The sequence below is a fragment of the Dromiciops gliroides genome, chromosome 5 (genome assembly GCF_019393635.1).
Source record: "Dromiciops gliroides isolate mDroGli1 chromosome 5, mDroGli1.pri, whole genome shotgun sequence".
Classification (NCBI taxonomy): Eukaryota; Metazoa; Chordata; class Mammalia; order Microbiotheria; family Microbiotheriidae; genus Dromiciops; species Dromiciops gliroides.
In genome coordinates, this window is record NC_057865.1 from 88,214,412 (window position 1) to 88,237,906 (window position 23,495).

The 23,495-nt window shown below is 42.0% G+C and overlaps 1 protein-coding gene across 7 annotated transcripts in view; it reads right to left on the minus strand.

The window, feature by feature from the left end:
* The window catches only part of DPP6 (dipeptidyl peptidase like 6), a 1,357,728-nt gene that overhangs the window by 12,734 nt on the left and 1,321,499 nt on the right, over positions 1-23,495 (minus strand). For 6 of the 7 annotated variants that reach the window (XM_043966312.1, XM_043966314.1, XM_043966311.1 and 3 more), the window contains exons 19-21: positions 16,085-16,154; positions 10,941-11,135; positions 1,951-2,005 (exon numbers count right to left, since the gene is read on the minus strand). In XM_043966312.1, coding sequence (XP_043822247.1) covers positions 1,951-2,005; positions 10,941-11,135; positions 16,085-16,154 — 320 coding nt within the window. Of the gene's footprint in view, positions 1-1,950; positions 2,006-10,940; positions 11,136-16,084; positions 16,155-23,495 lie in introns of those variants that run through there. The other variant, XR_006353239.1, reaches the window with a different exon arrangement.

The following is a 23,495-nucleotide window of genomic DNA, read 5'->3' on the forward strand; positions in this document are numbered from 1 at the left end:
GTCGCCCCTTTTATATTTCCATCAAAACTCTTTGTCGAGTCATTCCCATTCAAGTTTCCTCTTATATGGTTATAACTAGGGTGTTCCTTGCTTTTTCCCTTTCAATAAATGGTCGGTGATAACAAAGTTGGAAATTCTCAGATTGTTCATTCTCTGGGGTTAGGTTATTGCAGGTTCCTGTCAAGATGCAAACAGCTGGGAGAATGATCACGTTTAGGAATTTTCATCCATTACCATCTTAGCTAGAAATTGGCTTGTCAAAATCTATTTCATTCCCCTTAGAAGACCCTAAAGGAATGGAATGTTGGACAGATCAATTTGGATGTAGGAAGCTGGGGATGAGAAAGAAGAAAACTCTGGTGCATGGGGAGTGAAGGTTTGGGTTCAACACCATCTCTTGAGGCCCAAGGAATCTCCCCTGGAAATGCAGTGAGAAGCATAAGTGCACTGGGTACTTAGAAAGAGAATGGAGACATGAGAAATGGCAATGGAAGACTGCCCATGTTAAAAAGATGGCTACTTTTTATTTAGGGCTGGCCCTGTTACCATGATTGTTATATTAAGTTGGGATCCAGAGCTGTTCATTGTCTCAAGTGCTCCCATTCCCAGTTAAATACTAGGCAGAATCCCGACCTAGAAGAAACCATTCTAAATAAGCATTCTATCCTTCATACTCAAAGTTGACTTTGCTGAGCCAGGTTCTCTAAGCTCTGTTCTCAGTAGTGACTATGTCTTTGAACTGATCTATTCATTCTCTGGATTCCTTACAATTATCCACAACAGCGTAGCTGATGGTGTGTGTGTCTGTATTGGGCGGGGGCGGGGCGGGGAGGGAGGTGGGTTGGAGGAGGAGCAGGGTCAAGGTTCTAATCACTGGAGATAACCTTACAAGGCAGAAGCCCTTCGGATGCTATGCTTGGTGTAGAGCCATTCCCGGCTTCACGTAATGATTCCAATCCATTCCTTCCATCTCCTACCTCTTTACACAGCAGGCAAGTCAACTAGCAAATGAGTGTAATCATTATACATTAAAAATACTAAAATCTAGGAATACTTGAAGGATCTGTTTTTGTCTGCCTGGGAAACTCCCTGTATGGGAACACCCTCCAGCAAACTAATACAACTAACCAATAAATAAATAATGAATGAACCCATGGGCCAAATCCAGTCTGCTTTTGTAGGCCTGCTGCTAAGAATGGTTTTTATATTTTAAAATAAATCTCTGGGGAGGTACAAAAGCTGACTGAGAGTTGGTTTTGGCCCGTGGGCAGTAGTTTTCTTATCCCTGATTAGTAGGTGAGCCCTAGGAAGTTGTTTGAGGATAGACTTACCCAGGGTTACAGAGCTACTAAGTGGAGTTTGAAGTCAGGTCTTCCTGACACCAACCTCAGTCCTCCGTCCATTATGGTGCACTGCTTGTGTTCATAGAATATATGGTACAAGGAAACTCTACTTATTCTTCTTTCCCCTTTTGGCACCAGACCATAAACAACAGTAGATTTATAGGAATGATGTAATGAAGCAGTTGTGAACCTTTCTTTTTTTTTTTTTAAATTTTTTTTTTTTCAGTGAGGCAATTGGGGTTAAGTGACTTGCCCAGGGTCACACAGCTAGTAAGTGTTAAGTGTCTGAGGCCGGATTTGAACTCAGGTACTCCTGAATCCAGGGCCGGTGCTCTATCCACTGTGCCACCTAGCCACCCAGTTGTGAACCTTTCTAACAGTAGTTTGCTTCCACCCTTCCCCCCTTTGCCCAGAGGATAGAGAAGAAAAAAACTAAGCAAACAACTTATCTCTTAAAAGCAAAATAAAAATAATAAATCATGGACCATCTAGCTGTAAGAACTCTCAATAAATCAAAGTGAAGTTGAAATGATGAAACCACTAAATGCTCTTCAACAGAGGGGTGTGCTCATATGGAAAACAAAACAAGAGAAAAACAGAGACTCACCTTCCCAAACACAGCAACACGTGTCTTGTCAATGTATGGTTCCTTCAACATTGTCCTACAAGGTTAAAGGGGAGAAACAGGACTTAATGCTAAAGGGCAAGCTATACTGTCTTTTTTTCTGGCTAAATCAAAAGCAACTCCCACTTATGACCTAGAGAAATGGAAGCCGTTCCTAAAAATGGCAGACAGTTTGTGCATTTCGAGGTCAGAGGGAAAGAGTGTCATCAACATCATTAACCAATTAACTTCTCTACAAGGACCTATTAAGCACCTACTATGTGCTTAATGAAGTCACACTCACTGAGCTAAACACTAGGAGTACAGAGACAAAACCAAAACAGTGTCTGACCAACATGCACACATTTTATCCAGAGAAACAATATATACAGATAGAAATTCAAAATATATGTGAAATAAATACAAAGTTATACCTTTGGGAAAGGCACTAGGAGCTGGTAGGGATTAGGAAAGATCTCCTATAGGAGGTAGTGATTGAATTGAGCTTTGAAGGAATTCAAAGTGGGAGAGATGAGGAAGGAATGTTTTCTACCAGGCATGGGGGATGACCTGGGGGAAGGCAGTCTGGACAACATAGAGCTACGGGATGTTGTGTATCAGGGAGAGAAGGGAGGCTAGTTTGGTGGGAACACAGAGGGAGAGAGGGCAATAGGAAATCAGTCTGGAAAGATAAATTGGAGTCAGATGGTGAAGAACTTTAAATGCCAGCCAGAGTTGTTTCCATTTCATCCTACAGGTAATAATGGAGGGCGGGAGTTTATTATAGAGGAGACACCATCTTGTGTCTTGGGAATATCACTTTGGCAGTTGTGTGGAGAATGTCTAGAGAAGGAAGAGATTTAAGGGAAGGAAGAGATTTAAGGGAAGGTTGTGGCAATAACCCAGGTTAAGGGGTCATGCATCCCTGGACTAGGGTGGTGGCAGTGTGAGTGGGGAGAAGGGTCCAGACAGGAGAGATGTTGTTGAAGTAGAATTGAAAAGCGAACCTTCTGAGAATTTGAATTATTCAAAGTTGAACGTGCTGCTTTAGGAAGTCGTGAGTTCCCCTTCATTGGGGGTCTTCAAGTAGAGACTGGGTTACCACTAGTTGGGAATGTTATTCTGGGATATTCATTTCAGGTATGGGTCAGATAGAAGCTGAGTTTCCCTCTAATTACAGTCGCAGGTGTAGAGCTCATGCACTGGTAAAGTACCTCAGCAGATGGGCTAAACCAGGTTGAGAGTAGCAACCGGGCCTCAAACCTCTTGGTGAGTTAGCATATGAAGCATATGAAGACCTCCCCTGACACAATGGGTGGATGAGAACAGTTTGTTCTAACAGCCATGAAAGCGGCTGAAGCAAGTGCTATGGCGTGCTTAGAGCTTGGTCAGGCATTAAAGACACCAAGGTCATATGCTGCATTGCCAGTCATCCTGACTTTTGTCTTGCCACTGCACTTCAATGGCTCTCTCTGGAAGAGAGAGTGGGGCTGATGACTTTGGGTGACTCTACCTTCCTTAAGTCCACTTCACAAGCAAGTTAAGACATCGCCCATGATGTCACTGATCCTCCTTGAAAACAAAGGAAGAACACAACAAGCTTCCCATTACATCTCATACCAGCTGGAGCCACAATTCACTTTGCTCTCTGGGCAGTCTGTCTCACCAGCCAAATACCGGCTTCTGTACCCTTGTCCCATCCACACTATCACCTTCTGTAGCCATAAGTACCCAGTGCTTCAATTATCTTATCACCATTTCCTTCTCCAGCTAATTTTACAGATAAGATAATGGAAGCAAACAGAATCAAGCGTCTTGTCTAGTGTCATAAAGCTAGTAAGTATCTGAGGCTGCATTTGAATTCAGGTCCTTCTGACTCCAGACCCAGTTCTCTATCCACTGTGCCACCTAACTGCCCTCTAAAATTATTATTTTTCAAAAATTCACACTATCCTTACCCTCACTGTTTTAAATTTTTTAAAATGCCTTTTACAATTAATACTGCATGTCATGACACCAACAACATTTCTGATTTTATCTACCAGTGGACCTTCCTTTGTAATAAAGAAAAACAATTAAACAAAAATACCGAACAAAGCAACCAAGCCTGACAACATCTGTAACTTCCTAAGGCTCATTAACCCAGAGAAGGAAAGTATGCTTCATCATCTGTTTGTCAAAGCCAAGATTGCTTATTGATTAGAGGCAGCAAGGTGGCAGCTGGGCTTGTATTCAGGAAGAGCCGAGTTCAAATCCAGTCTCAGAACTTATGTGACCCTGGGTAAGTAATTTAACCTCTGCCTCAGATTCCTCAACTATAAAATGGGGAAAATAATAGCACCTACTTTGCAGGGCTGTTGTGAGGATCAAATGAGATCGTACCTAGAACACAAGAACTTAATAAATGCTTGTTTATTTCTTTCCTTATTCTACATTTAAAAATAGTTATTAATACCCCGAATTATAGTGCTTTAAGATTGGCACCAGCACTTTCCATATGTTATCTCATTTGGTCCTCATAACGGGAGGCAAGTGCTCTTATTATCCTCATTTTGCAGATGCAAAACCTGAGGCAGAGTGAGGTGAAGGGATTTGCCCAGGGTCACACAGCTGTTTAGCGTCTGAGAGAGGATCTGAACTTCCTGACTCAATCCACCATACCAATATTTTTGAAACTCTGACATGAGCAGTTCTTTTATACCTCTGCCAAATGAAGAACTTGGGCCAGCCCACCTGCAAATAGGCTGGTTTCTGCATTTGGGCTTTGAAACAGTTTATCTACACTCCCAAAGACAATTAGATCATATATATGTATACATTTATACATACACATAAACATACACACATATGTAACATATATATTCATTTTAGAAGTTCAAACAAATAAGGAAAAATAGAGTAATATGCCTAAAATAGCCTAGTACCAACACACATTCTCCTCTTTTCTCTCTCTCTCTCTTTTTTTTTTTTTAGTGAGGCGATTGAGGTTAAGTGACTTGCCCAGGGTCACACAGCTAGTAAGTGTTAAGTGTCTGAGGCCGGATTTGAACTCAGTTCTCCTGAATCCAGGGCTGGTGCTCTATCCACTGCACCACCTAGCTGCCCCATTCTTCTCTTTTCTCTAGCAAGGATCCCTTTGTCCTAATGTCTTTCTTTTCTGGGAGTCACTGGAAACTCAACGGCTCTTGAAGATCCCACATGTACATACACAAACTTATACATAGAGTAAGGCCTCCACATACCTTCAGAGAATAAGGAGCCCTTGTCTATAAGACTCTTATGCTTCTCAAATGTACCCTGCACTAATGAAAACAATTCCATTCTCACTTACTCAAGAGAGATAACATAGGTAAAGGCTTTTTAAAAAAACCTTAAAGGGCAAGATGAAGATTAGCCATTGTTGAGACTCTTCTACTCTGTCCTGATTTCTGTTTCTGACATCTGATACTGTTCATAGGCTGGATCACCCAATGTTATCCTTGGTGCTATATTCCTGTGCATCCTGTTCTTATTTTTCTGTGTATGGCAGGTACCATGAGGTCAGGACTTGTGCCTCATTTGCTTTTTTTTTTTTTTTTAGACTTTTTTTTTTTTTTTTTTTGCAGGGCAATGAGGGTTAAGTGACTTGCCCAGGGTCACACAGCTAGTAAGTGTCAAGTGTCTGAGGCCGGATTTGAACTCAGGTACTCCTGAATCCAGGGCCGGTGCTTTACCACTGCGCCATCTAGCTGCCCCCCTCATTTGCTTTTGTAGTTACCTTATTATCTAGTACGGTGCTGAGCACCAGAGCTAAGAGATGGGCAGGGGAGGGGCATCCTCCTAGAGTGTACCATGTAGGAGGGCATAGCCAAAGGCTCAAAACTCTCTTCAGACACTAAAATGTGAACGGTTCAGTTACCAAGTGTAGCAACACATGGATTTCAAACCTTTTCTAAGGTTCTGCTGGGCACACAGTAGATGCCTAATTATGAATTATGCCCATAAAATCACATACTAGGTAGGTTCTTCCTTCCCTCTAGAGAAGACCAGGGAATGGACTGACTGGCTTATCTTTTATAGTTACTCCCAGTTTTAGGACTGACTGCGTGCAAGTCTACATGCCAACATCCACAAGGTTGTACATCCATGTGCTTTGGAAGACTGTAGATGGGTCCAAATTCTTATTGCCCTAATTTCCAGATTTAAAAAAATGAACAGTTTGGCCACTGAAATACTGAATGATTCAGCTGTTTTCTCTCCATAGCCAAAATTCTAGCCATTTAGAAGTATGTTTGGAAACATATGGGTGGTAGTTGTTAGACATTTTTTCCCACTACTTTTCATCTGGATGTTTGGTCTGTATGCAGATATTACCTGATAGCAAGATATCACATATATTTGCTATGGAAAGTTGTAGGAGTCTGTGGAAACTTTGAAGCTCATGGAGCCAGTCCTGGGCTCTTTTCCATATCACAACTAATCTTGGATTTTATTCTGGGCCCTACTATTGACTCAGGAGGAGGCATCAGGGCTTTGGCAGTCCCATCATCTAATCTTCTGGGGATTTCCATTTCCTGATCCTAAAAAAATCTAGATAATGACACTCATTTGCAAAGTGCTTTGAGATCTTCTGTGAAGAGGTGTTATTTCAGTACAAAATATTGTTATTATCCCATTGCTCTCAAATATACCCAGCTGTGCTCTCTGTAACTTTAGTTGTGTTTTCTGAAGTGAATCTAATCGTTACAAACCCTGAAGGCTATTTAAAAAAAATTTGACACCAGGGTCTCAAGGTTAAAATAGTATATGCTTAGGGTAATTGTTAGAATCTGGTTCTTGGCACTAGATGGGAAAATCTTGGCTGGAATCAATCAAGCAACAGATAATTTTGATGAATACCTAGTGTGGTTAACTCCATGTTAGGCACTATGATCCTTGCCCTCAATGATGTTATAATCTAATTGGGGATTTAATACAAACACACATTAAACAATTAGAGAAAGAAGGCATTATTAAATGAATTGCTGAATAGCGTGGTATGGATTCTGAATCCTGAAGGACTTTTGGAAAAGGAATGGCCCATAGGGCTGAAGCACTCAGAGTGAGATACATGATACATATTGATGAGATTTAAGAGGGGCCTTAAAAGATAGGGAGGGATTAGGTAAATGGGCGGGTGGGGGGGGGAGGGGAAGGGAAGGAGAACACAAGTGAATGCAGAAATGAGCCTGGTGTGATCCTCGGATGGAGAAAAGGCCATCCTCAACTAGGCATTCCTTTTATCTCTTTTCTCATCACTACTACAGACCCCTTATTATTTCAATCTTCTCTCATACAGATGTTAGCTTAGTCTTCCCCAGTATTACTCCCCTGCTCAAAAACTTTAATGCCTCCCCATTGTCTCTTTATTTTTTTTGTGTGTGGGACAATGAAGGGTTAAGTGACTTGCCCAGGGTCACACAGCTAGTGTGTGTCAAGTGTCTGAGGCCATATTTGAACTCAGGTCCTCCTGAATCCAGGGCTGGTGCTTTATCCACTACACCACCTAGCTGCTCCCTCCCCCCCCATTGCCTCTTTTTTTTTTGGAGGGGGGTGAGGTAGTTGGGGTTGAGTGACTTACCCAGGGTCACACAGCTAGTAAGTGTCAAGCGTCTGAGGCTGCATTTGAACTCAGGTCCTCCTGAATCCAGGGCTGGTGCTTTATCCACCTCACCACCTAGCTGTTCCCCCATTGCCTCTTGAATGAACAAACTCCCTAGCCTGTCATTCAAGGCTTTTACAATCTTTACAATTAACTTACCTTACTGAAAAAAAATGAGGCCAGTTACCAGGAAGCTCTCTCTTCTCACCTACTCTTGATCTCATATCTCTTTGACACCATTATCCATTATATCTTCTTTTCTTTCAGTCTCTAATGCAGCCATGACCCTTCTTCCTGCCAACACCAAGTAGACTTGATCCTAACCCCTCCTGTCTTCTTCAGCAGATTGTCCTCTTTTAGCTTTCATTTCTACCTGTGTATGGGTCCCTTCCCAGCTGTTTACAAAAATGTCCAAATTCTCCCATTTTTAAATACCCTCAGTAGATCCCACCTTCGGTTATTTTGCTTTATCTCTCCCCATATACATATTCTTTCTTTCTTTGTCTCTATCTCTCTCCTCCCTCCCACCTCATCATTAAACTGAAATGGCTTTTTCCAAAGTTATCCATGGTCACTTCATTGCTAAATCCAGTGGAATTTTGCCAGTCTTCAGTTTTCTTGACTTCTCCTTCTGGATCCTCTCTGAGTTTTCATGATCCTATTTTCTTGGTTCTCCTCCTCCTCATTCTTTGATGCTAACTATGGGTGTACTCCAAGGTTCTGTCATGGGTGTTCACCTCTTTTTTCTCTCTAGTCTCTCACAGGGTGATAGAAGGAGTGTGGGTTTTCGAGTCACAGGACTTGGGTTCAAATCTTGACTCTCATCTGTGTGCCTTAGAATAAGTCACTTAATGTCTCTGAACCTGTTTCCTCATCTAACAAAATGTAGAGGTTAAACTAGAAGGACTCTATGACACCTTCTGGTTTTAAGTCAATGAACCTTTGATTCATGGGTTCAATGAACAACAATGGGTCTCTATATCTAGCCCTAGTCTTTTACCTGAATTCTAAGCCTGCATCCCCAAGTGCCTAATGGACATCTCAAACTGGATACCTCATAGGCATCTCAAATTCAATGTTTGTAACAGAACTAATTCTCTTTTCCTCCAAACCTGCCACTCTACTGAACTTCCCTATTACTCTTTTTTTTTTTTTTTTTTTTTTTAGTGAGGCAATTGGGGTTAAGTGACTTGCCTAGGGTCACACAGCTAGTAAGTGTTAAGTGTCTGAGGCCAGATTTGAACTCAGGTACTCCTGACTCCAGGGCCGGTGCTCTATCCACTCCGCCATCTAGCTGCCCCATTCCCTATTACTCTTAAGGGTACACACATCTTTCTAGTCTTCCATGTTCACAATTCCAGTGTCACCCATGAATCCTTACTTTCACTTATTCCAAACATCTGTTCAATTTTCAAATCTTAGTTGTATCTCCTCAAAATCTCTCTTATATATGTCCCCTTTCTCCATTTTAACATTCTACCCTAGCTCAGGATCTTGCTTCTTATCTCCACTATTGTGATCCCTTCCTAATTAGTCTTCTTACCTCATCCATTCCCACCAATTCACCTTTTACATAGCTGCCAAGACAATTACCTTAACATGAAGGTCTGGACATTCTGAACTCCTACTCAGTAAACTCTACTGGCTCCCTTATTACCCTGACACTCAAACATCAGCTCCTCTATTTGGCTTTAAAGTTCTTCCTATACTCACTGGCTTTTCCCTATCTTTCTAATCGGTTTACATGTTCCTTCCCTCCACACTCTCTCTAGACCAGTCATGCTGGCTCATTTACTGTTCTTCACAGACCACAATATTCCATGTTCCACCCCCCCTCCATTCCTCATGGAGCTTACATGAAGAGGCTATGACAATATAACAATGATGATGATACAGAATAATTCATGATAAGTGCATCAGAGAAAATAGGTGAGGCTCAAGGAAGGAAAGGATCTTTATGGACTGTGGAGAGGTGGCATATGAGCAAAACCCAAAGGATGGGTATGAAATCAAAGCTAAAAGCAGGCAGGAAGGCCATCCCAAGCATAGGGAATACCAAAGATACAAAGCCAGGAAAGTACAAGGCATGTTTAGAGGACATTTTAAGCTTGAGCTTAACTATGTGTGTGGGCAAGAACTTAGTGAAGGTTGGCAGGAGCTTTTCAAGTAAGCAGGATGGAGTATTATGAGAAGAGGCTGGAAAGCTAGGGTGGTGTGAGAGTATGGAAAGCCTTGAAAGCCAGGCAATAGATTTGAACATTATTCTACAAACAATGGGGAGCCACTGAAGATTTAGGAGTTGAAGAGTGACATGACTTGGTCATAATGTTTGGTGAAGTGAATTGTTGTAAACCTCTTGCCTTCCTGATTGAATTGCAAGCTCTTCGAAAAAAATTTAAAATGTATCTTTATATCTGGCAAAGAGTTTACAGAAAGGAATACTCAACAATTATTTGATGAGCCAAATTAAAATGCATTGAATGACAGTGAAGATGTGAATGTTTATTTCTTTGGGTTATACTACATCTCAGATTGTCTTTTTCTGACTTTCCATGTAGATAAGTTTGGGGCTGGGTAAATTTATTCAGTAACACCTCTCCCCTGGAAAATCACATCTTATGACATCACTTTTGCATGCCAATATAGTTCTCCTAATTGAGGCTCTGTGTGTGTGTGTGTGTGTGTGTGTGTGCGCGTGCGTGTGCGCGTGCGTATGTGATGGCCTTGGATAGGTTTTGATGGTATTCCTCATGAATTCCTCACCTTTTTATTGATTCTGGCTTTTTGTTTTTGACTCTTTTACTCTGCTGGTATAGGAGACGCCATGGATAAATGAGAATATAATCTCAGAATGGAAGGTCCTCAAAGTGTGAAAACTATACCATGGAGTCAAACACTAAAATCTATGTTTTGAGTTACTCTCTGAATGAAGACAGAATTGCACTCATCCATTCACACATTCCCCTTGTGACTAATGGTCTTTATGTATGAGAATGTTGGTCAGGGGGAGCAGTACACTGTGCAGCCACTCAGCAGAAAGACTCTAGCTGAGAGAATGAAGGACATTCATCCTAATTGGAACCATGCTAGAGCCTGCCGAGCTAATCATTACATTAAAAAAAAGAGAAGGCCACAGGAGCAAGATTTTTTAGGGGAAAACCAATGATATTTTATGTTGAAAATTGCTTGAGACTTGCCTACAACGTCTATGCAGGCATATTGAAAATTCATGCAAATTATATGCAAATATGCCTATGTCAAGGACCCAGAGGTGGCTCCCTGGGGAGGGGGATGCTCAATCTTATGCCATTGAAATGCTTTGCCCTATTACCTTTCCCAATTCAATTCAATTCACAAGGTATTGGGCCCTCACCCCACAGCCTTCATTTGGTCTTTCTCTTCCAGGGAACCCAGTTTTCTCTTCACTTCATGGAGTAGCTTGGTGCCTTGGAAGCCGCTACCACGACCGTCAAACTTTACCACAATGGCTCCATGACTGCTCACCATGACAGTTTCCCAGTTGACCTCGAACTTTTCAGTCACACTCTGGCTTCCTGGTGTGCCATCCCTGAAAAAGAGAAAATGGTCAGCCAGAGCAAGGGGTGAGTGCCTAAAAGTCCAATGTCACCCAGACTCGGGGGTCTCGTGCAGCAAATAACGAGTGTCCTCTTCTGGTCCTGATGGAAAAGAATTCTTCCCACCCTTACGGAGAACCCTGGTCCTTTCCCTTGTCTGCTGACCTGGTACAGGGAGAGGGGTGGGTAGCAAAGTTATTCCTGAATACACATGGGGTCATGAGCCAAAACTGAATATCAAGGGGATGAGTTATTGCTGAATACTCACAGCTGGGCCTGGGCAAAATGAATAAGTGAGTGACAGTTATTAAAAAATTATCTAGTTAGTTAAAGAAATCTTTCCCTCTAAGTCAAGAGGAAATATGTTGTCAGGGATAGAATTCTGGACTTAGAGCAGGAAGACCTGAATTCCTCAGAGATACTCAATAGCTGTGAGACCTTGGACAAATCACTTAACTTCTCTGGGCCTCAGAGAATGTGTAAAATGGGAAGGTTGAACTCAATAGCTGCTAGGGTTTTCTCTAACTCTAAGGTTATTTTTAGTCTAAAGTACCTTTATTCTTCCCTCAGAGCCTGTTTCCTGTGCTTTTTGGCTCTTTTTCAGGGTTTCAGACAGAGATATGGCCGTCCCTGTCAATGCCCCCTACAATGCTGCCTGCATCACACCCCAGCTTGTTCTCAAAGTAACCTGTGCTGGGAAGGACCTGCTCAATGAATTCACACAAGATGGGTTAAGGACAACAGAGTAGAAAGCAGTATTATCAAGCAGAGTGGACACTTGGCATCCAGTTAAGGCTTCATACACTTTAATAGGAATAATTCATTAACTAAGGGGAATGAATGTCTACAGTGAGGGAATTCAGACATCATTCCTCCTCTGGGCCTCAGATCCCTTATTTGTAACAATGAAAGAGTTGTACTAGATGAGATATACCAGATTCTCAAAAGTTTATGGTCTTGGGGAAGCTAGGTGGCACACAGTGGTTAAAGCACCGGCCCTGGATTCAGGAGGACCTGAGTTCAAATCCAGCCTCAGATACTTAACCCTTACTAGCTGTGTGACCTTGGGCAAGTCACTTAACCCTCATTGCCCTGCAACAACAACAACAACAACAACAGGTTTCTGGTCTCAGGACTCCTTTACACTCTTAAAAAAACCACTAAGGAGCCCAAAGAGTACTAATTCATTAAAATAACAATAATAAACCATCAATGTTAACATTAATAACATTTTTATGAAGATTAACCATATTTTGCTAGCCAAAACAATTTACTGAGAGGAGTGGCATTATTGTACACATTTTTTTGCTTGTTGTTACAAATCTATTCAATGCCTGAATTAGAAGACAGTTAGATTCTTCTATCTGCTTCTGCATTCAATCTGTTGCAAAATGTTGTTTTGATTGAAGTATATGAAGAAAACTCAGCATCATGCAGATATGTAGTTGGGTATTTTAATATGAGTATTTTAATAGACCAATAACATCTTTGTATTCTTGCAAAAACAATTTTGACCTCAAGGACCTCCTGGAAGGGACTCAGGGACCCACAGGTGTCTACAGATTACATTCTCAGAACTGCCAGACTAGCATATCCCCAAGGTTCCTTCTAACTCTAAGTTCTGTAATCAGAAATATGCTATGTAGGGGCAGATTTTTTGGCAAGGAGACTATTCTGGTTTGTCTCAAGTGCCACTTCCTAGTCTTTTGCTCTATTTGTGGGGCCAAGACTATCCTTGCCCACATCTCCCACCCAACTGAGAGGTATTTGATCACTGACTATGAACAGGAGGGACATGACTGACCAATTGGAGTTTAAAGTCAGGGGACGAGAGGAGAATTCTTCTCTTTGAAGAGCAGACACTTGCCATCTACTTAGGTCATTAAAAAAAATCACCCATAGTAGCATTTCTTATTTGGACATCTTCACTAAGTGTGCCAGCCAGCATTCTTTATGGATTCTCTCTAATCAAGTGCCTGGCTTGATGAGCTCTGATCTCTCTCAAGCACCTCCTGTAATGAAATTAAGTTTCCTCAGAGGTAACTGGATTGCCATGATGCTGGCAGTATTGGAGTCCTTGCTGGAAGGTAGCTTCAAGGATGCTGACATTTAAAGATCATTATTTATTTATTTTTAGCAGCCAATTGCCTCAGTTTCCCCTTACTTTCTTTTTTGGAATGAAATGAATGATGAGGGGAATGAGACCAGAATTATAACTGATTTATGTCAGGCCCAGAGGGAAAATCTCTCTAGAAATCACTTCTGGATTCCTCAAGGTACTCGTTAAGCTTGGTGGCCTACAGTTGCGATGCCTTCTTGTGGTTGGGTTTGTGTTGTAGCCCTCCCACTACGTCCTCTAGTAGAAAGGGCACTGGATGTGGCCTTAGGAAACTTGGGTTTCAGTGCCGCCTCTGTGCCCTTCAGCTAATAACTTAACCTTTCTATGCTTGGTTTTCCTCATCTACAGAATCACAGAGTTGGATGAGGTCATCTCTGGATGACCTTCCCCAGCTCTAGGATGCTAAGTAGCACAGGAGTTGTATTTGGAGTAAGGAGGAAGTTCCGATCCTGCCTTAGACACTTATCAACGGTGTGACTTTGGGCAAATCTCCTAACTTGTCTTGGTCTCAGTCACATTATCATTTGTAAAATGGGGTCAATGAGAGCACTTGCCTCACTGTGTTGTTGGAATGATATAAATAGCCACAGAAATGTAGTTTTTGAGTTGTTTTCATTTGTGTCTCTTTGTGGCCCTATTTGGGGTTTTCTTGGCAAAGATATTGGAGTAGTCTGCCACTTACTTCTTCAGTTCATTTTACAGATGAGGAAACTGAGGCAAACAGGGTTAAGTGACTTGTTTGCGGTCACACAGCTAACGTCTGAGGCTAGATTTGAACTCAGGTCTTCCTGACTCTGGCCTGGCACTCTATCCACTGTGCCACTTAGCTGCCCGTATAAGTGTTAGCTATAATTAATTCTTGGGATATCATGAATCCCTTTTTAATACTGACATCAGAGGACTGGAACAATGCATGCTCTCCTTAATAATAATGCTTCCCAATCTTGGGTTGCAGCCCACTTTGGGATTTTTAAGTGTCTGCAGAGGTCTCCTCAGTTGAGTTGGGCAGGGATGGGGAAGGAAAAACTTTGGGTTTAAGTGGAGCAGGAAGGTAACTGGCTTCTTGACCATACCTTGGTTTCTCATCCTCTCCTACTCTTTGTCTTACTCAGTCCTTATAAATCTTTACTCCAAAGATATTAGAGGCTGGTAGTGTATCTTTTTACCATTGTCAGATAGCCTGTTGCTGGTTTACAGGATACCTTAATTCTCCCAGATTCTCCTAGCCTGAGTGTGGTCACTTCTTTTCCTACCCTTTAGGACACCCAACACAAGACTAAGTTATTTTAACAAGGACACAGGATGTGCCATTGGAAGGGATCTTGGAGTTCTAGAGCCATACTTAGCTGAAACTGGGCTTAGGGCATAGGGCAAATTAAGTTGGGGAGGGGGGTGGAAATGGGAGAGGGATTTAGCAAGTACTAATACTGAGATAATAGGGTTCTATTAAAGGTGCCATCCCTGAGACAGTCCTATCACTGAGATAGTAGGTCCCAACATAGGTACAATCCCTGAGAGAGTCTCTTGCTCCAAATGGGGGTTAGACATTAAGGTGGGTTCCTAGAAAAGGGTGACAAGGAGGTCAGGACCCTAAGAATAGCAGAGTGAGGGAAGCTGTGCCCCATACAATGGGAAGGAAGGGAGGGAAGATCGGGAACAAAGGAAGAATGGGTCCCTTGGATATTGCTTCCTTTGGGAAAAGCCTTGTTGGCCCCATGTTAGTCAGATGTCTTTCTAGTCTAGTCTCTTCTAGTCACAGATGAGACCAACCCAGAGAATCTGAGTGACTTTACTAGAACTTTTTTATTACGTACGAGAAATTTAAAGGGAGATTTTTGTATTGTTGTGATCATTATTATATTTGAATTTCATCATTTAAAAATAGTCCTTTTCTAGTTTAGTTCTCTTTTAGGACACCATTGGTGTCCAGTTCAGATTCACAGCAAAGAAAAGATGAGAAGGAATTAGCTAATAGGCTAAAAGTTTTTTTCAACCTTTTCCCATACTTAGTTGTTAAATTATAAGGGATGTGATTTGACTGTCAGTAAAACCAGAGGTGGTCTTTGAATGAAGTCCCACAGCATTCACTTCAGAAAGAAAAGTGAAGGAAAATTACTTTTCTGGGAATTTGAGAAGCATTTGGAGAGGCCTTCTTTCCTCACTCCCATTGTTGGAAACACTCTGGGGGGGCTTCTAACCCAGAGATCAGGGTTAAAAATCATTGGTCTGGAGAATCAGAGGGGCCATTAGCATCCGTGAGAATCATCTGAATAAAACCACCCCCAAGGGAGGGGGAGGAAAGAGAGAGGAGGGGAGGCATTAAACCAATCCAGAATGTTAAGAAACTGGGTTAATTCTTCATTGGAGCCTCTAACTCTGTCCTTGGGGCCGTGCTGTGAGACTGCCTTACAGGCGAGGTTATCTCATAATAAAGTCCTTTTAGAACTTCAGTAATTAAACCCTTTTGGATAGGGCCCAAAGCAGGCCAGGAGCATCCTGAATTTTGTTCTCTGGGCTTACAGCAAACTTGCCACTTGTACTTGGCTGGGCAGAAGTGCTCTCTTCCCCTAAGTGACTTAGAAATTCTCCTTCATCCTTGACATACTGGCACAGGCTCCCACTTAAAGGTGAGGCAGAAAAATTGCCAGTGGGAGAGACTGAGGAGAGTTTAACCTTTTTCCTTCTGTGAGGACCGTGGGTCCTGGCAGAAGAGACTTCTAAATGAATGAGGAGATTGTTCCTGTCACCTCCCAGCATTTTCCTGGTCATTAATCATGCTCTTCCTTGACTAGTTCAGCCATGAAAGACATAGGTCATACTTACACTACCAGGAGCAGAGGATAGTGGGCAGTGTCAGTGAAGGTGGCCGGCTTTAAGATCTGCATCGGCAAGTCTAGGTGGGAACAAACATGGTAACATTTTAGTATCAAGGACTGATGGATAATAAACATGGTTCATATTTACATAGCACTTTACAGTCGACAAAACACTGTACTTGCAAAGGTCCTGTGAAACAGATAATACTTCATAACCATTCTTAAGATGAGAAAACGGTGGCTGAGAGAGATTAAGTGACTGCCCTTGACCATTGTCACAAGGCTCCTGTGTCACTCATGGCTTCTGATACTAAATCCTTTCTTCTTCCTGTAATCCTATGTCATTGTGCTTAGTGTACAACAGAGGGTGCTGTCTGGTTGAGTGTATGAGTCCATAGTGCTTTGTAAGAGGACTTAACTTCAGGGAGGACTTTGACCATTTATTCATCCCCCTATCCATTCATTCATTCATTCATTCATTCAATAAATATTTATCAAGTGCCTACAACTCTGAGGCAGCTAGATAGCACAGTGGTCCTGGAATCAGGAAAACAAGAGTTCAAAGCTAACTTAGACACTAACTGTGTGACCCTGGGCAAGTCACTTAACCCCAATTGCCTCACTAAAAAAAAAAAGTGCTTTGCAAACCTTAAGGCTCTTTGGAAATTATTATAATAATTATTGTTACACAACTACCTAATCAACAGTCCAAAAGTCTCAGAAGTCCTAAAGTCTGATTATATCTTCCCTGCTTGAGGTGCTCTAATGACTCCTTCTTGACTGCAGGATAAAATGCAGAGTCATATATATATATATACACATACACATACATATACATATATATACATATATATGTATGTATGTGAGTGTGTATATCTATCTATATATATACACATATATATATATAATGCAGAGCCTTTTATACGGTACTAGTGGGGGAAAAAGTGATGTCAGAAGAGAGGGCTTTTGGGGAAAGATTATAGGCTCAGTTGTGGACATGTTAGATTTGCAGTTTACAGGTGGCTCATCACTGTAGGCAGTTGGAAGTACAGACCTGAAGCTCAGGACAAATGGGTTAGGGTCAGAGATTCCCATCTGGGAGTTATTTAAGTAGAGATGACAGCCGAATCCATGGAAGTGAGTGAGATTGCCAAGGGAGAGAGTATGGAGAGAGAAGCTTAGACTTCATGGGGAACCAGAGGACCCACAAATTTTATTTACAGATCTGGTGATGTTCCTCTTCCCAAGGTCACTCACAATTTGGCACTGCTGCCTTAACTTTCCAGGCTTATCCTGCCGTCTTCTTGTACTTGGCACATCTTTGGCAATTCCTTTTTCTCTTGAACGCACCCTGCTTGCTTCCAAATTTATGCTTCTGCTCATATGATTTCTTTTTTTCTTTTGCCTGCTGAATTCCTACCCATCATTTAAATCCAAACTCAAATTCCACTTTCTATATGAAGCCTTTTCTGATACTTCCATTGGCAAAGGCCTCCTTCCAACAGACTTCCTGTAGCATTTTGTTCTGTACCTGCTTAATACACATATGTATTAGGAATTATAGCTCCCTGGCTCTGTGTCTTATCTCCCTACCTGAATGAACATCATTTCCATGAGGGCAGGATTTGTATCTTAGCTAGACTTTATATCTCCCCAAGCATCTTGCTCAGTGTTCACACTGAATTCAGTAGCTTAGCAAATGCTTGCAAAGACTGACCCCATTGTGGAGTAAAAGGGTTTTTTAGGGAGCAAGGAGAATAACCAAGAGAATACATTATCTAAGAAGGAAAGGACTTGCACCCTGGTGGAACGAGCTCAGGACTGGAAGTCATTACTAGACCTGGGGATGAATCTCAGCTCTGCCACCAGCTTATTGCTGAACTGTGGGGAGGTCACTTTACTTCGCTGTGATTCATTTTCATCATCTGTAACCTGGGGATAAATATACCTGTACTCCCAAACCCACAAGTTCATTGTGAAGATTCACTAAGCTCATGTTCGTGTATGCACTTTAAAAGGCGGAAGATGTACGAATGAACGGGTTTATTAACAGCAACATCACAGGCAGCAAGAAATAAAAACCCTGTGGGCTCCGTGAGTCACTTTGTCATGCATCACTTGCACAACACACAATTAAACATCTTCCCATCTCTGTTATTTTCCCCTTAGGCAGCAGTGTCAGTGTCCCAGCTGGGAATCAATATTTGAAGGGATTGGGGGGAGAAAGAAAAAAACAACAACAGAGATCCTGGGTGAGATAGGGACAAGGAAGAGAGAGAAGGAGGAGAGGATGAGGTTGGGGGGGTTGTCTATGGACCGAAGCAAGATGGCAGTGCTAATTGCTGGATGGATATGGAGAACCTGTCTTTCTGTGCCAGAAGGGATACTTGAAGGTGGTCTGGTTACAGGCCTCTGAAGCCCCCACTGTGCCTTGTCACTAGCCAAGGTTTTTTGGATCTATTCCTCAGGCTAGTGAAAACTGCCTCTGGAAAAAAATAAAATCAAAGACCAACTACAAGGAATTTCCCCACTGGGTTCTTTCTCCCCAAACAAAACTCCTCAAACCTTCTTCCTTAAATTTGGCATTTGTTTACTGATGGTAAATAGAACCCAGATTACCAAAGGCTTAGCAATTAACTCAGAATTAGTGGCATTTTCAATATGATTAATATACAGGTTCACCACAGGCTAGACGCCTTTGCTTGGCAATCATTTTCTGACACGGGGTCTAATTACTTATTCTGGTTGAATACTAATGCCTTGCAAATTGGATCAATGGCCCAGGGACAAGCAGAAAAGCAGGGGATGGACTTTATCATTTAAATATCCATAAAACATGGGCTGGGCTGCTTCTGCTACAGATAAGCCGAAGGGCAGACCTTGGAAGCAGGGCCCAGTGGCCTGAAAGCAGGTTTAGATTCCAGATGAGGGTTCCTTAAGACTTTCTCCCTATCTGATTAGGGCCTTGTAATAATCTGACAAAACAAAACAAACTCTTTTGGGGGTCAGAGGAGCCCTCTGAAACCTATGAGGTCATTTTCAGCTTGCTGCTTTTGTTCCATCATTCTTTTGTTCTTTTCTGGAAACTTTCAGGCTCCATTCCTAGACAGCTGAGGCCTTGCTGGACAGCATCTCCCTGGCCATCTTAAGAGAAATGGAAAACTAATTAGACACACCTGAGTAAGAACCAGTGTGCATGTGTATGTGTGTGTGGGGTCACCCCCAAACCCTCCCCTAAAAACTAATGGTCCATGCAGTTGAGTTACTTTGGTGTGAAAGAAACAAAAGACTCAGGTGGTCCACACTGCTACCAGGAAGAGAGATTGGGACCTTGGTGAAATCACACCAAGTGTTCCAAGTCCCAGGCAGCCTCTCCAATCCCCATCCTTGTTCCTGTAAATGACTTGAAGACCACCACACCTGAGGCCTAATGACTCAGCTATGATTGTCTCCATCTCCCTCCGGTGACTAATGCACACAGATCTTTTGCCCAATCCCTTTTCTCTTGCCCATGTTTCTCTGTGCTCACCAAGTGTTTCTTTTTTTAATTTTTTTATTTTTGTTTGTTTGTTTTGTAGGCAATGGGGCTTAAGTGACTTGCCCAGGGTCACACAGCTAGTAAGTGTCAAGTGTCTGAGGCCAGATTTGAACTCAGGTCCTCCTGAATTCAGGGCTGGTGCTTTAACCACTGCACCATCTAGCTGCCCCAAGTGTTTCTTTTTAAGCCCTCCTAGATGTTCACTTGTGTGGCTCAAAAGGCACCACGATAAAAATCTTTTACTTTGTATATAACCAGCCTAACTGTATTGTGAAAACCTCTTTTAAGTCCTCAGAATACCAGAATAGATTGAAACAGGCTTAGTTTTTGGAGTGAAATTAGGTTTCAAGTACATGAAAACCCGAGTCAGTGTGGCTAATATTGATTGGTTGTTTATACCATGGGGGAGGTCTCAGCCTCCTTAGATGGTAAGGCATCTGTCTTTTCTTCATCTGTCTTCTAGCTTCTTATTCATGGCAGACTGATCCTGCAAGCTGAATTTCACATGTGCAAGACAGATGGTCACTTTTATTCTTTTTTTTTTTTTTGGTGTTTTGTTGTTTTTTTTTTGCTGGGCAATGGGGGTTAAGTGACTTGCCCAGGGTCACACAGCTAGTAAGTGTCAAGTGTCTGAGGCTGGATTTGAACTCAGGTACTCCTGAATTCAGGGCCGGTGCTTTACCACTGTGACATCTAGCTGCCCCAGTCACTTTCATTCTTAAAATATTCAAGTCAGGTGATCTTTGGTCAGCTATTTCCCTCCTATTCTTCAGGGTCAGTCATGACCCTAGAATAAACTATCTGGGATGCTGTGTGAGACTTAAAGGTTTCTAATGAATTCTCAATTGGATTCTATAGGATTCTTGGATGATGAGGGGTAGAGTAGGACCATTATCTCCCATGGGGAAGAAAAAAGACTCTCTCAGGTTCTTTCTTCTTCTGGGTTATCTATTTATGGTAAAGAAATGAGAAATTAATTGGAAAAGGCAAGATAGAGTAGTAGAGCACATAATTGGGAATCAAGACAACTGGGTTCTAGCCCTCTCTCTGCCACCAACAGGATTGAATTAAATGAACACCAAGGTCACTTTTAACGTTAAGATGCTATTCTTTGAGTCCATGAACATATTCATCTGTATATATGCCATGGCATGGCTCACTATCCTGTCTAGAGAGCAGAGGAATGCCCTGCTCTCTATCATAGAGCCCTAGGTGGGCTCTTTTGAACACAGAGTCTACAGAAAATGTTTAATGCACACAGTGATCAAAGCCAGTTTTCAAGACTTAATTCCCATGGAAGCTAGTATAACCTCTATTAACTGAAATGACTGGCAAATGTGGTTCTTCATTAGTTGCTGCTGTTGAGTTGTTTCAGTCTTTCCTGACTCTTTTGGACCCCATTTGGTGTTTTCTTTGGAGATATGCTGGAATGGTTTGCAATTTCCTTCTCCAGCTCATTTTCCAGATGAGGAAACTGAGGTAAACAGGGTTAACTGACTTGCCCAGGGTCCCACAGCTAGTAAATTTCTGAGATTGGATTTGAACTCAAGTCTTCCTGACTTCAGGCCCAGCACTCTATCCACTGAGTTATCTAGCTTCATTAGTTGAATTTATTGAGTAACTGAAGAGAAACATGAAAATCCTATTTGTTTTCCAGCTTGTTAGGAAAATACTAACATATCAAGAGTCTACATATATTAGGTAGTGGAATTCCATTTTTGCAAGTCTTTATCACATCATCATCAAAATATTTGCTGAGCATTGGTTATATGCAAAGCACTTTGCTAAAATCTGCCTTCCCTTCGTTGATTATTTCCTACTTGTCCTGTATGTAGCTTGTTTGTAAATGGCTTGTTTGCATGTTATCTCTTCCCATTGCATTGAGAGCTCTTCAAAGCAGCGACTGATTTTTGCCTTTCTTTGTATCTTCAGCCTTAGCACAATACCTGGCACATAGGAGGCACTCAATAAATGCATATTGACTGAATGGCATAGAAAGAAGGGCAATATTTAAAGGACTTATACACTATTTTAGGATAAAGGACGCACAAGAATATACAAGACAACACAATGGAGCATATGTTGAGTACCAGATAATTGGTAGCTATCACAAATGCAATGCAAGTTCAAAGGAGTGAGGGATCATTTTGGGTTGGGAAAAATAATATGGAGAAGGGAGGGACATTAGGTAGATCTTAAAGGATGAGTAGATAAAAAAGGAAAGCGTTTAATGCAAGGCATGTCTCATGTACATGTATGTATAGACACACGTGCACATGCATATACACATATTGTTAATCCTTCCTTTTTGTAGAGGACTAATGACATCATGGGATGATGTCTTGACTTGCACATGAATTGGATTTAAGTGAGCCAGTTTTGCCCAAAGTCATCAACCTCACTCTCCCAAGGATCATCGAAATCCAGTGTCGAGACAGAAGTTAGGATGATTGGCCATGGACTGGGATGTGGTGGATGACCTTGGTGCCTTTGCTGGTCTAACCAAGACCTAAGTGGTTCATGGCAGGAGGCTTCCGAGGGGACAGACTATATGATATGCTGGAATTGCTTCTGACCACTGACCTGCTTTAGCTGCCTTCATGGTAGTTGGAAAAAAATTTTCTCATCTGCCCATTCTGTTGGGAAAAGTCTTCATATGCTTGGGGTAGGCATCCCCCTAACTCACCAATGGGTTTGAAGCCTGTCAATTACTTTCGATTTGCTTTAATCCATCTGCTGAGATGGTTTTACTGGGGCATGGCTGCTGTTACAACTTCTTGGAGCCACAGGAGAGAGTTGGGTGACAAGTGAACACCAAAGGTAGATGAGCAGCCCTGAAAAGTGCTTGGCAAGCCCTCACACCAGAGGTGTTAGTCTTCCCTGAATACCCCATATGTCCCACATACACACACATGCAAATCTCTGTGTAAACACATATGTATATACATATAGGTCACACACATGCATACATACGTATGCATTGTACAACACATGATATACATATACACATGTATGTGTATACATGTATACATATGTGTATACCTATTTTATGTATATATAGGACTCAGGATATAGACCTTATTAGAAAGAAGGACCAAGAATTCATAGGAGACGATATCCAAGATGAGAATCAGAGGTAAATTTCAAGGTCTTAGATGTCTATAGACAGACACACAAAGTATGGGTCATCAACATGATTACCTAAAGATCTTAATACAAGGAGTGAAGTAACAGCTGGCATGGGATTCATGGCTGAAATATGGAAGGGTACGGAATAAGGCTTGGACCTGAGATCTCACTGGTAGAGGGAACTCCCAGATGAAGCAACTCCCTCTACCAAGGCAGGTCAATACCTTCTCTGTAACTTGGTCTTCTTCAAGCACTGCCTAGAGTGGTGGGAGGTTAAATGAATTATCTGGTGCCACAAAGCCAGTGTTAATCAGAGGCAGGACTTGAACCCGGGTTTTCTTTGTCTGGCCAGTTAAAAAGAAAATAATGAGGGACAGCTAGGTGGCGCAGTGGATAAAGCACCGGCCCTGGATTCAGGAGGACCCGAGTTCAAGGCTGGCCTCAGACACTTGACACTTGCTACCTGTGTGACCCTGGGTAAGTCATTTAACCCCAATTGCTTCACCAAATTTTTTTTAATTAAAAGAAAAAAGAAAATAATGATAAAAAAGAGTTGAGTAGGGGGCAGCTAGGTGGTACAGTGGATAAAGCACCGGCCCTGGATTCAGGAGGACCTGAATTCAAAGCTGGCCTCAGACACTTGACACTTACTAGCTGTGTGTGACCCTGGGCAAGTTGCTTAACCCCCATTGCCTCTCAAACAACAACAAAAAACAAAACCAAAAAAAGAGTAGAGTAGTATTGAAACTAT